The following is a 12,615-nucleotide window of genomic DNA, read 5'->3' as shown; positions in this document are numbered from 1 at the left end:
TCTCTCTCTCACACATTCCCTCACTGACACACACACACACACACACACTCTCTCTTTCTCTCTCTCTCACACACACATTCCCTCACTGACACACACACACACACATATTTCCAGAACTGCCTAAATGGAGATTTCTGACTCAAACTCACCGCCTTTAAAGATTGAAATGTACAGATACAACTCATAAAATAAGCACTTAGATGTGTATTTTTTTCAAAAATCACACTAGTCAGAGGCAGTCGGCGCATGGAAGCGGCGTTAAACGAGGCGTATAACGAGAGGAAATGACATCACTCGTCTCTCTCTGCCCTCAGGAAAGGACGTGATGTTTTATGCGGCGGAGATGATCCCGAAACTGAAGAGCCGAACGCAGAAGAGCGGCGGCGCCGAGGCCGGAGCCCAGCCGGGGGAGGGAGGGAAGAAAGGGAAGAAGAAGAAGAAGTAGAGGAGGATTGCAGATTCACCGCGTCAAGCTTTAGGAAAATGCCTCCATTTTGTTTCTCCGTTGATGGACTCCAGACGCATGTTTTCATTGAAAAACACTTTCATTCAAACATCATATTTTAGTTTTTTGATCTTTTGCTTTCAGGAGCTACACAGAGTTTTGTTAATCACTCATGATGGATCGAGTTTAAACGAGCGCTGACAGAGCTTGAAATACTCGGATCTTTCAGCACGCGTGTCAGTTTGTCCAGGTGTGTGTGTGTGTGTGGGATCAGTGTTTGGACACACTCGCGTCCTTCACCGCACCTGTTCGGAGCCTGAATATTTCCATCTGTCGTTTGTGAGTGTGAAATAAAGAGAATCGAACACAGCTCAGGAGTGTGTGTGTGTGTGTGTTTATTGTGGCATCGGATCAGTGTGATCTCCCCGTCATGCGGCGCTCGAGTTCGTCCCGCGGTCACCGAAGTTCTTCAGATGTTTGGTCCGAGCCTCCAGTCTCGTGAGCCACTCGTCACGCAGCCTGAAACACACAGGTCATCATGTTTATCATATTTATCATGCTTATCATATTAAACTCTCTGCAGAAAACATCGTTTATTTCAAGCATATTCACTTAGTGTGCAGTGAGACTTTTTAATGTGTGTGAAAGAGTCTCTTCTGCTCACCAAGGCTGCGTTTATTAGATCAAAAATACAGTAAAAAATAGTGAAATATTTTTATAATGTAAATCAGCTGTTTTCTATGTGAATATATAGTAAAGTGTAATTTATTCCTGTGATTTCCAGCATCATTACTCCAGTCTTCAGTGTCACATGATCCTTCAGAAATCACTCTAATATGAGGATCTGATGCTCAAGAAACATTTATGATTATTATCAGTGTTGAAAACAGTTTTTTACATTTTTATTTCAGGATTATTAGATGAATAGAAAGTTCAAAAGAACAGCATTTATCTGAAATCGAACGCTTTTTGTAATATTAAACACTACCGTTCAAAAGTTTGGGGTCAGTAAGAATTTTTATAATTTTTTGGGGGAAAGAAATAAAATAAATCAATACTTTTATTCATTAAGGATGAGTTAAATTGATCAAAAGTGACAGTAAAGACATTTATAATGTTACAAAAGATTCTATTTCGGATAAGTGCTGTACTTTTATTTATTCCAGGCTACACGAGCTCCAAAGTGCTGTCCATTACAAATGATCGAGAACAAAAAAACAAGATAAACAATAAAAAAGTACGACACATATTAACCTCTTAAGTGTCGCGCCCCCTTTTTTGAATAAACATGAAAATGCACAATCCGAACATAAATGGTTGTAATTCAAGAATGCTTTGGAATATAGATGTAAGATTGGTCTTGTTTTAAAGAAGACATTTGGCAGAACTGGTAAATTAAGAAAGTGAAACAGAAAAAAAGTTTGAGTTTAATTATTCATATTTTATATCAAATATATTTTTTCAAAACCTGGTGGACTCTAAAACGGCAAGGAAATCAAAGCTAAAACTCTGAACAAGTTGTGTTTCAAATTTCAGTGACACTTAAGGGATTAAAGAGTGCAAGTGAGACTTTAGACGAAACCTACAAATATGTAATGTTGAGGAAGATCTAAAGATTTAACAAAAAAGGGTCGTTCCGTAATCTCGGACCGCATGATCAGCCTTCAGACTCCTCGTGGGATTAACAGGAGTTTACTTGAGGATCTCACTGATATATTTCCCTTACAAGGCGTAATGAGCTCCGACAAGTAATACCATGATTTGCTGCTCAAGAAACATTTATGATTATTATCAATGTTCATATTTTTGTGGAAACTGTGATACATTTTATTTTTCAGGATTCTTTGATGAATAGAAAGTTCAAAAGAACAGCGTTTATCTGAAATAGAATCTTTTGTAACATTATAAAATGTCCCTTTTGGTCAATTTAATGCATCCATGATGAATAAAAATTGTTTCTTTAACTTAACTGTCACCATCCCCGTATACGGGATATCTAACTTTACTTCGCTATATTACTATTAAATCCTAATCTAATTATGACAAACTATATATCGTTGGAAAGGTCTAAGACTGCTAAATAGATATTTGACTGCTGTTTTTTGCTACAAATTATGTAGGAAGAGTAACCGATGATTTTTTGACAAGAGTGCACCTCAAAAAAATCTGCGTCATAACAGGAGGTCTGACCTTTGTCACAAAAAGTTGACGCACACACCTTTAATAATTGAAACTTTGGTTTTCATGCTAAAAAGTTCATAAAAAAACATATAATCTAGTATTTTTGAATAAAAAATTATAATATAATATTATCCTCTAAAAAGTATAATATGTATATTATCCTCTAAAATATAATATCTTTTTTATCGCCTTTTTTTATTATATCACATATTTTAGTAGTTATCATAAATTAGGTATCATTTGAAAGCTTACAAACACAGAATTCATCCCGTGAAAACCGTTTTGAAATTGAACGTTGCGTTACCATAGAAACGGTACTCTAAAATATTTTATCAGGCTCCTCCCCTTTTGGGCATCATTATATTTCATAATTTATGATCAAAACCTTTTCTAATCCTGACAAAACACACATTGTCAGAAAGGTCTGAGTCTCAAGGTTCCAAATTTTGTGACAGAATTGATATTTGGACAGAAATTTATTAATTTGTTAAGGCAGAGTGTATTCAACTAAATTAAACGGAATGTATGTCACCCGGTGGCTATTTTTGGTACTACGCCTAAACAAAATCTCATGGGAACTTAACTTTTTTGTGATATCAACTTCAAATTTGGAACATAACTTGGTTAGATATATGGCTTTGATTTTATAGTAATTTTATAGTAAAAAATATTTTGTAAAATATATATTTTGTATAAAATAAAAAAATATATAGTACAGTATATTTGATTTACTGTAAATTTAAACTTCCATAACTTTTTCATACTTTCATTTTTGGACGTGTTTTCACTTCAGCAATAATCTGCTGAGTGTTTCCTTTAAAACAAGACCAAACTTAGGTATATATTCCAAAGCATTCTTGAATTACAACCACTTAAGTTTGAATAGTGCATTTTAACCCCCATTCTCAAAAAGGGGGGTGACAGCTAAGGGTTTAATAAAATCTTGCATTTTTGAATAGATTTCGTGTAAGATGCAAGACATATGAATCATTTTCTCTTTTTATTTTAAGCTCAAAAAGGATCTTTAATAATTCTCTCAATATACTGTATGTGGGAACGAGTGTTTATAATATTATATTTGCACAGCTGTCATGGATTATTGATTCGAGGCTGTTAGCCTGATAATCTTCTGTCGTCAGCAGGACGCGAGATATTAAATATCAGCTCAGAAACACACACCGAATGTCCCTTCACACCCGCTTCATGTGTATAAAAATAATAATAATATAGCAGATTTTTTTTTTTAGCTGGGCAACGATTAATCATCCAAAATAAAACTGTGTGTGTTTACATAATATATGTGTGTGTGTGTGTGTGCTGTGTATAATTATTTTGTATATATAAATACACACACATGCATGTACTGTATATATTTAAGAAAAATGTGTTATTTATATATTATATATTTATATATATATAAAATAAATTATGTATAAATATATATACAGAATATGCATGCACATATTTCTTAAATATATACATGCATGTGTATATATACAAAATAATTATACACACACATATATTATGCAAACACACACTTTTATTTTGGATGCGATTAATCGTTGCACAGCATTAAAAAAATATACAATAGAATATTGGGTTTGAAAAGTTTAATTATTCAGGATATATTATACAGGTGAAACTGGAAAAGTTAGAATATGGTGCAAAAGTTAATTTATTTCAGTAATTCAACTTAAAAGGTGAAACTAATATATTATATAGACTCATTACATGCAAAGTGAGATATTTCAAGCCTTTATTTGTTATAATTGTGATGATTATGACTTACAGATATGAAGACCTTTTCACAATATTCTAATTTTGAATTTGGGGTTTTCATAATAATCATCACAATTATAACAAATAAAGGCTTGAAATATCTCACTTTGCATGTAATGAGTCTATATAATATATTAGTTTCACCTTTTAAGTTGAATTACTGAAATAAATGAACTTTTGCACCATATTCTAATTTTTCCAGTTTCACCTGTATTATATTGTTTAGTCCAGCGCTTTAATATATGCAGAAATGCCTGTATTAACACAACAGTGCTTTAAAAGAAAGAAAACATCCCTTCTGCCTGAGTAATAGCGTATGGTGTTGAAACTGCATGTGATGTGTGTGTGACTTACTTCGTGAGAGCGCTCTTCTTCATCCTGCCTTCCTCGACGTCTCTCATGTGGCCGTGATTGACGATCTTCTGCTCCCAGAACGTCTTGATGAAGAGTTTGTCATGAATGAGGGCAGAACTCATGTCCTGTGGAGAGAACATCATCATCAAAGGTCAAAGGTCACGTCTCCTAAGGAAAGAATCAACTGAAGTGAGTGTTGTGTGTAGTGACCTGTGATTGAGCTGTTCAGTAGCACACAGTAACACACGCCGCGGTGTGTGTGTCTTTATAAGTGTCATCAGCGCCTGGTGTGTCCGAGCTCCTCCTCGAGTTTATTTCAGATCGCTCGGCCTTTCTCTCCACGCTGTCACTGGACAAACAAAACCGTGAACACTAATGAACTTATCACTGCAAACACCTGATGACAGTATCATGTTCACATCTCAGCAACACACACACACACAGTGTCACACTCGGGAGTTCACACCTGATGTCCGCCTGCATCCATTACATAAAGAATGTATTTTTAAGGTGGAAAACATCTTGCATATGTTGTAAAGCACCATTGCATCTAAAATAACCCCCTCTAATCATCAAGTGACAGACACATTAAAACACGTGTGTCGCGGCTCAATCTGCACTTGCGTGTTCAGAGGAACATCTCTCACATCTGTGCGTCCACAGAGTCACCAGCGAATTAAAATTGACCTTTTGGTATATAGAATATTGCAGGGTTAATTCTAAATGATTTATGTGTGCACATCATGTTAATAATGTCAGAATAAGTTATTCTGAATCAGAATAACTCCCTCTTGCAGCGTCTCTTCTCTGATGATGTGGGCGGGGCAACCTGTCACTCACACGAGATCAGCCAATCAGGGACGTACTGGGACTGAAATCCAGCCCGGGACTTTAAGATGGAGAGGCCTTTTACGCGAGTGCCCTAGGTGCACGAGCAGAAGGATTTTTTGCAGTTATTTTAATTCTAATAGTGTTTTTATGGTATAAAGAGAATCAGATCACACTGAAGACCTTCAAGAAATTTTAGGATGACACTTGCCTCTTCAGGTTGTATAAGCAAGTCACCACTGCACTGAACACAACCAGGTCAGCAAAACTAATCTCGAACACTCACAGTATACCGCTAAGGTCACCGTGATTTTGCCAAGTAAGACATGGTCCTGGATCAACATATTTTGTTGATCCTGGATCAACATTCCTGTCCCAAAATGTAGTCCTTACCCAATCCCTACCCGTAAACCTAACCCTACCCATAACTTTTCCCTAAAATCAGAGGGTAATGAAAGGTGAATGACACTGATGTGTAAGTGCTTCACCCTGGTTCTAAGCCTAAACTTGACATAAACTGTAAACTTGTCCCTCAAATCTGATTGGTTGATTGGAAAGTTGATCCAGGATCAACAACGATGTTGATCCAGGAACATGCGGTACTTGGTGAAATCACGTTCACCATACTGCTAACTACCAGCATGTCATGTACAGTCAGTCGGAGTGATAAAATAGTTACAAATACTAACAAATATACACTCACCGGCCACTTTATTAGGTACCCCATGCTAGTAACGGGTTGGACCCCCTTTTGCCTTCAGAACTGCCTCAATTCTTCGTGGCATAGATTCAACAAGGTGCTGGAAGCATTCCTCAGGGAGTTTGGTCCATATTGACATGATGGCATCACACAGTTGCCGCAGATTTGTCGGCTGCACATCCATGATGCGAATCTCCCGTTCCACCACATCCCAAAGATGCTCTATTGGGTTGAGATCTGGTGACTGTGGAGGCCATTTTAGTACAGTGAACTCATTGTCATGTTCAAGAAACCAATTTGAAATGATTAGAGCTTTGTGACATGGTGGAAGTAGCCATCAGAGGATGGGTACATGGTGGCCATAAAGGGATGGACATGGTCAGAAACAATGCTCAGGTAGGCCGTGGCATTTAAACCATGCCCAATTGGCACTAAGGGGCCTAAAGTGTGCCAGGAAAACATCCCCCACACCATTACACCACCACCACCAGCCTGCACAGTGGTAACAAGGCATGATGGTTCCATGTTCTCATTCTGTTTACGCCAAATTCTGACTCTAACATCTGAATGTCTCAACAGAAATCGAGACTCATCAGACCAGGCAACATTTTTCCAGTCTTCAACTGTTCAATTTTGGTGAGCTCTTGCAAATTGTAGCCTCTTTTTCCTATTTGTAGTGGAGATGAGTGGTACCCGGTGGAGTCTTTTGCTGTTGTAGCCCATCCGCCTCAAGGTTGTGCGTGTTGTGGCTTCACAAATGCTTTGCTGCATACCTCGGTTGTAACGAGTGGTTATTTCAGTCACTGTTGCCCTTCTATCAGCTCGAACCAGTCTGGCCATTCTCCTCTGACCTCTGGCATCAACAAGGCATTTCCGCCCACAGAACTGCCGCTCACTGGATGTTTTTTCTTTTTCGGACCATTCTCTGTAAACCCTAGAGATGGTTGTGCGTGAAAATCCCAGTAGATTAGCAGTTTCTGAAATACTCAGACCAGCCCTTCTGGCACCAACAATCATGCCACGTTCAAAGTCACTCAAATCACCTTTCTTCCCCATACTGATGCTCGGTTTGAACTGCAGGAGATTGTCTTGACCATGTCTACATGCCTAAATGCACGTAGTTGCCGCCATGTGATTGGCTGCTTAGAAATTAAGTGTTAACGAGCAGTTGGACAGGTGTACCTAATAAAGTGGCCGGTGAGTGTACATATACAGACATACAGATTCCTTGCTTATAGAAGGATGTTGTCTGTGTGTGACGACAAACTGCAAACTGCTGTTTATAATAAATAATAAATCTATAAATCTATAATATATGTAAGGGATAATGTATAGCGAGGCGGTTGTTATAGCGTTTGTATCAGCTGCCTCACTATACAATATCCCGCTTATTACATGGCTACCTACCAAATAAATCAATAATTTCACACAAAATATTGATTTAAAAAGCAGTTTATTTATTTAAAAACGATTGTATTGCTTCCACTAAAGAAAATAGTCAAATAGTCATAGAAAATGGCTTGGTAGAATAGGACTTCTACCAAGCCACGCAATAAATGCCTATATTTAAATGCAAATATAAACAATTTCAGTGTATAATTAATCACTAATATATCCCTAATCGTGCACCTGTCCTGTCCATGCTGCTGGGTCCTTCTTCCTCATCTGCACCTCCGGCTGCCACAGCACTCCACTACGGAAAAGGTCTGTTAATTTGGCCCATTTAGCGGCCTCTTGTGCCAAAAATCTTTTCTTTTTAATTCTTATTTTTTTGCCCCACCCATTTCTTTCTCTTCTTTTCTTCTTTTCGCCATTTTTACCGTCCGTCTCTGTTGCATTGCATTCACACAAACCCGCCAAACATGACCAAAAGTAAACTCCTTTGATCGGTGCCTAGTTTGAGCCAATCAGATGTCAGGAAAAATGAGGATCAGTCCAAGTTGGGAGGGGCCGCTCTTATCCCCCCTCAGATTGAAAGTATTGGTTTGGCCCGGTCTCAATCACACACACACAGCGTTCTGCTGCATCTGAGCAGCCGGTCGCGTATCATTAAAAAAAAAACAACAAAAAAACAATGCTCTTTGACCACCGGCCGGTCTTCGGCCTGAAATGGACCGGCCGTTCGGGATTGTTCCCGGTATTCCCGATGGCCAATCCGCCCCTGCAGCCAATAACAAACCACAACCATCCAATCAATTCCTCACAGACACAATCAAGCCCCCCGCCCACATTTTTGACCATGATGAGGCGTAAAGAAATAAACGCTTATGACATAAAATGTCGTTAAACATACATAAGTATTATGGCGAGTTATTTTTTTAACCCGATTTGTCCTGAATTATCTTTCAATCTGATCAGAATTTCATCCAGATTAATCAGGTGTTTAAAGGGGACCTATTATGGCCCTTTTAACAAGTTGTAGGCTAATATAAGTCTCAGGAGTCCCAGAATGTGTGTGTGAAGTTTCAGCTCAAAATACCCCACAGATCAGTTGTTACACCATGTTGTAAATGGCCATTTTTGAGTGGAAGGAAAAACATGCTGTTTTCGTGCACGTGTCTTTAAATGCAAATGAGCTGTTGCCCCGCCCCCTTTCCAGAAGAGGGCGGAGCCTGTACAGCTCGTGCCTCGGATACTCTGCCGAAAACTGTTTTGATTATAACCTATATCGCGCTCAGGTGACATTGCAGTTCTTCATCATCATGATTATTTATTATCTGCATGCGTTTTAAAGGGGTCATATAATGGTACATGCACTTTTACAAGTTGATTGTACTGAAATGTGTGTTGGCAGTGCCTGTACACAAACATCATAAAATGATAAAAATCCATCCAGTGGTTTTGTTTTAATCTCCTTATATGTTTTCCCCTGCCTCAAATCGAGCCGTTCGTTTTTGTGACGTCAATAAAACGAACGCCCCTCCCACGATTGTTGATTGACGGGAGCGTTTCAACACAGACCCGCCCTCGCACATGAGGGAGCTGTCAATCATAGTCTGCGCGGCGCGGACCGGACCGGCGCGGTCATTGTTGATGTGCCGGAGCACTGTCTATGAGCAGAATGGCGTCTAAGCGATTGTGGTGTTCTGTTCTTGGGTGTAATAACGAACACAGTCATTTTAATGTTCCTGAATCCGAACCGTTGAAGATGCAGTGGCTGAGTTTGTTTTCGAAGGGAATATTCCCCACGAGCAACGTCAATGCTTTCATGTTTGCGCGAATCATTTCTCACCAGACTGCTTTATAAACGAGGGTCAGTATGAGCTGGTTTTGCTAAGAAGCTTTGCTAAAAAGGATCGGTACCAGATATTCGTGTTCCTGCTGAACCTCCAGAAGAACTGAAGTGAGTGAAACGTTTTATTAAACTTTATATTAATATATTAATCTTTGCAAATCGCTAGCTGCACGCTTCACAATGAATGCGTCTAAGGTTTACACTCAGGGTACATTACGGCATGTTTTCTATGTATGACGTTCTCAATATAATTCATAATTCCACGTTTATACTGAACAACGCATTATGGTTATTGTGTTATTGTGTTCTCTTTCATAGGTTCACTCAACGCTGCGTAGCTTAGGACGCAGTGTGAACGCCCTCTGGGTGTGCCGATTGTCTGAAGCCCTTATAGAATCACGCCAATTCATTGGCTGATGGTGCGGGCGCCGCCCCGACGCTCTTGCGTCGTCACATTATATTAGTGCGCGCGCGCCATCTGCTCCTCAGATTTCTCTGCCTTCACGAAGCGGCCATCTTAGCCCTTCGGTCTCGGTTTTTCTGGCCCAAATAATTCGGATTTATCATCAGCATTCTTCATCTGCACTTCAGCGACTGCGAATAGTGGAAGTCAGTTCTCCTTGCGGTGAAGTGCCATGGAGTTTCATCCTTGCCCGCCGCCATGCGTTCGCTTTATTGCGAACGACGACCCTCACAGTAAGTGTGTTAAATGTATGGGTTTTTCGCATGCGCGCGAGGCTGTTTTAGGCTTGTCTAAATGCAAGTTTTGTGACAACCTGCTTCTCAAAACCCTCCGCTCTCGGCTCGCGGTTTTTGAGAAGGAGTCATTCGTTCCCCCCCGTCGCGCTCCCGAGGCTGCCGAGGCCTCGTTGGAATCCGCGACCTGGGGTTCGGATGTAGAGCTCGAGGATATGGAGTACGAGCAGACGGGCCAGGCCCTTTCTCTCCCTCCCTCTCCCGAGCACGCACGCGGTGTTCGACCAGTCGAGTTTTCACATGATTATTTATGCCCCAGCCCGAGAGCGCGCGAGACGGTTTCTTTCGGGCTGGAAGATATTATTTACACTACAGCGTCCGACTCTGAGGATTTCGGGCCTGTTTTAGCTACTGACGGTCTCCCGCCTAGCGGCCAGGAGGCGCGGCCTACTGCGGCCTACACGGAGCTTATCGACGTGCTTTCGCGCGCTACGGAGAAGCTCTCTATCGACTGGCCCGACGAGCCCCGCGAGTCACAATCGTCTAAACTCGACGAGAGATTTTTAAGTGGCCCTAATTCTAGGCCTGAGCGGAGAAAGCTGCCCTTCTTCAGTGATCTGCATCACGAGATCTCCAGATCCTGGAAGCAGCCTTTTTCCGCGCGTCTAACAAACGCGGCAGCCGCTGACTTCACCAACCTCGTTGGTTCTGTGGAGCAGGGCTATTCCGCCATTCCAGCGGTTGAGGACACGTTGGCTACTCACCTTTCTCCGTCGTCTGCTCCGTCGTGGAAATCTCGCCCCCTCCTTCCCTCTAAACCGTGCAGGACTACTTCCGCCCTTATCGGAAAGTCCTACATGGCAGCTGGTCAGGCAGGCATGGCCCTACATACTATGGCCATCCTCCAAGCCTACCAGGCGGATGTCTTGAAGGAGATGGACGAGGGAACAGGAATTACGCCAGAAGCTGTCAAAGAGCTTCGTAAGGCCACGGATCTGGCCTTAAGAGCCACCAAACACACCGCACGCGCTATAGGTCGTTCTATGGCAGGGGAAGGTCAGAAAGAGGAGAGCTTCCCCCGATTTACGAGGTTGGGACAGACCGCGAAAGCGTTTCTGCCCACCTCTAACTCGCTCTCCTTCTCTAAACCTGTCACTTTCGCCACCCGGCGTGTTTCGAAGTGCAGTTACTACTCAACCTCGTTCAAACTGTCCGGCGCAGGAGGACGGAGACGCGTTCAGCTTTCTCCCCTTGCCTCCGATGCGTTTGATACCTGCTGCTCGCATCCTCGGAGACACTTTCGGTTTTCCTCAGGAGCAGGCAGACCCTATGATCTTGATCAAACAGGCAGTGGTACCTCCCGCTACGTGTCAGGACGTCAAGTGCCCTCCTTCACGTTGGACCACGCCACCCCACAGGAGTCAGCGCGTCACCCTAACTCAGGTATGTCCGCCACATTGCAACAGTCCTCTTCCTCTCTCTCATTTCTTTCAAGAATGGAGGTGTCTGCCAGGGGTATCGCCTTGGATCCTCCGCACGGTTCGGCTCGGCTACACACTTCAGTTCTGTCGCCCGCCCCCTTGCTTCAACGGAGTCTTTCCAACTGTAGTCAACAGCGCCTCAGAGGCTTCTGTACTACAGCAGGAGATTTCGTCCCTTCTCCTCAAGGGAGCAATAGAAGAGGTTCCTCCGAAGGAAGTCGAGCAAGGCTTCTTCAGCCGTTACTTCTTGGTCCCGAAAAAGGGCGGAGGTCTGCGACCAATACTGGACCTGCGCCGGCTAAATTTCTTCCTATTACAAAGGGAAATTCAAGATGTTGACGCTGAAAGCTATCATATCTCAAATTCGAGCAGGGGACTGGTTCGTGACAGTAGACTTGAAGGATGCATATTTTCATATTCAGGTCGTACGGCGGCACAGGAGGTTCCTCAGGTTTGCCTTTGGAGAGAGGGCGTACCAGTACAGGGTCCTTCCCTTTGGTCTCGCTCTAGCCCCGAGAACGTTCACAAAGTGTATGGATGCTGCTCTGGCCCCGTTGCGGCTCCAGGGCATCCGTATACTCAACTACCTGGACGATTGGCTCCTTTTAGCCCAATCCAGGGAATTAGTGACTCACCACAGGGACATTGTCCTCCGTCACATTCAGTCTCTCGGCTTGAGGTTGAACACGGAGAAGAGTGTTCTTACCCCAACTCAAAGCACAGTTTTCTTAGGGGTGCGCCTGGATTCCGTTCTGATGCAGGCCCGTTTGGCTCCTGCCCGGATTTCCAGTCTTTTGACATGTTTGGCTCGCTTCACGCTCGGCCATCGTGTTTCTGTGGGCACTTGCCGCAGGCTTCTGGGTCTCATGGCCGCAGCATCCCCTGTGCTTCCCCTAGGGTTGCTCCACATGAGACC

The 12,615-nt window shown here is 42.2% G+C and overlaps 2 protein-coding genes across 2 annotated transcripts in view; one reads left to right on the top strand and one right to left on the bottom strand.

The window, feature by feature from the left end:
- srp19 (signal recognition particle 19) overlaps nucleotides 1-465 on the top strand; it is a 5,763-nt gene extending 5,298 nt beyond the window's left edge. Inside the window, exon 5 of the mRNA XM_056241919.1 lies at nucleotides 315-465. Coding sequence (XP_056097894.1) covers nucleotides 315-445 — 131 coding nt within the window. The 3' untranslated portion in view covers nucleotides 446-465. The remainder of the gene's footprint in view (nucleotides 1-314) is intronic.
- Nucleotides 466-820: 355 nt separating this feature from the next.
- Nucleotides 821-5,060, bottom strand: LOC130076721 (protein FAM240B). The gene is made up of 3 exons (XM_056241917.1): nucleotides 4,970-5,060; nucleotides 4,760-4,884; nucleotides 821-964 (listed from the first exon to the last, which is right to left on the bottom strand). The coding sequence occupies exons 2-3, from the start codon at nucleotides 4,879-4,881 to the stop codon at nucleotides 874-876; spliced, it is 213 nt and encodes a 70-aa protein (XP_056097892.1). The 5' UTR covers nucleotides 4,882-4,884; nucleotides 4,970-5,060; the 3' UTR covers nucleotides 821-873.
- Nucleotides 5,061-12,615: the final 7,555 nt, after the last annotated feature.

This window comes from Rhinichthys klamathensis, unplaced genomic scaffold (genome assembly GCF_029890125.1).
Source record: "Rhinichthys klamathensis goyatoka isolate OS25496 unplaced genomic scaffold, OSU_Roscu_1.1 h1tg000685l_1, whole genome shotgun sequence".
NCBI classification, from domain to species: Eukaryota; Metazoa; Chordata; class Actinopteri; order Cypriniformes; family Leuciscidae; genus Rhinichthys; species Rhinichthys klamathensis.
The sequence above is the reverse complement of the archived record's forward strand: the minus strand, read 5'-3'. Positions and strand labels throughout refer to the sequence as shown.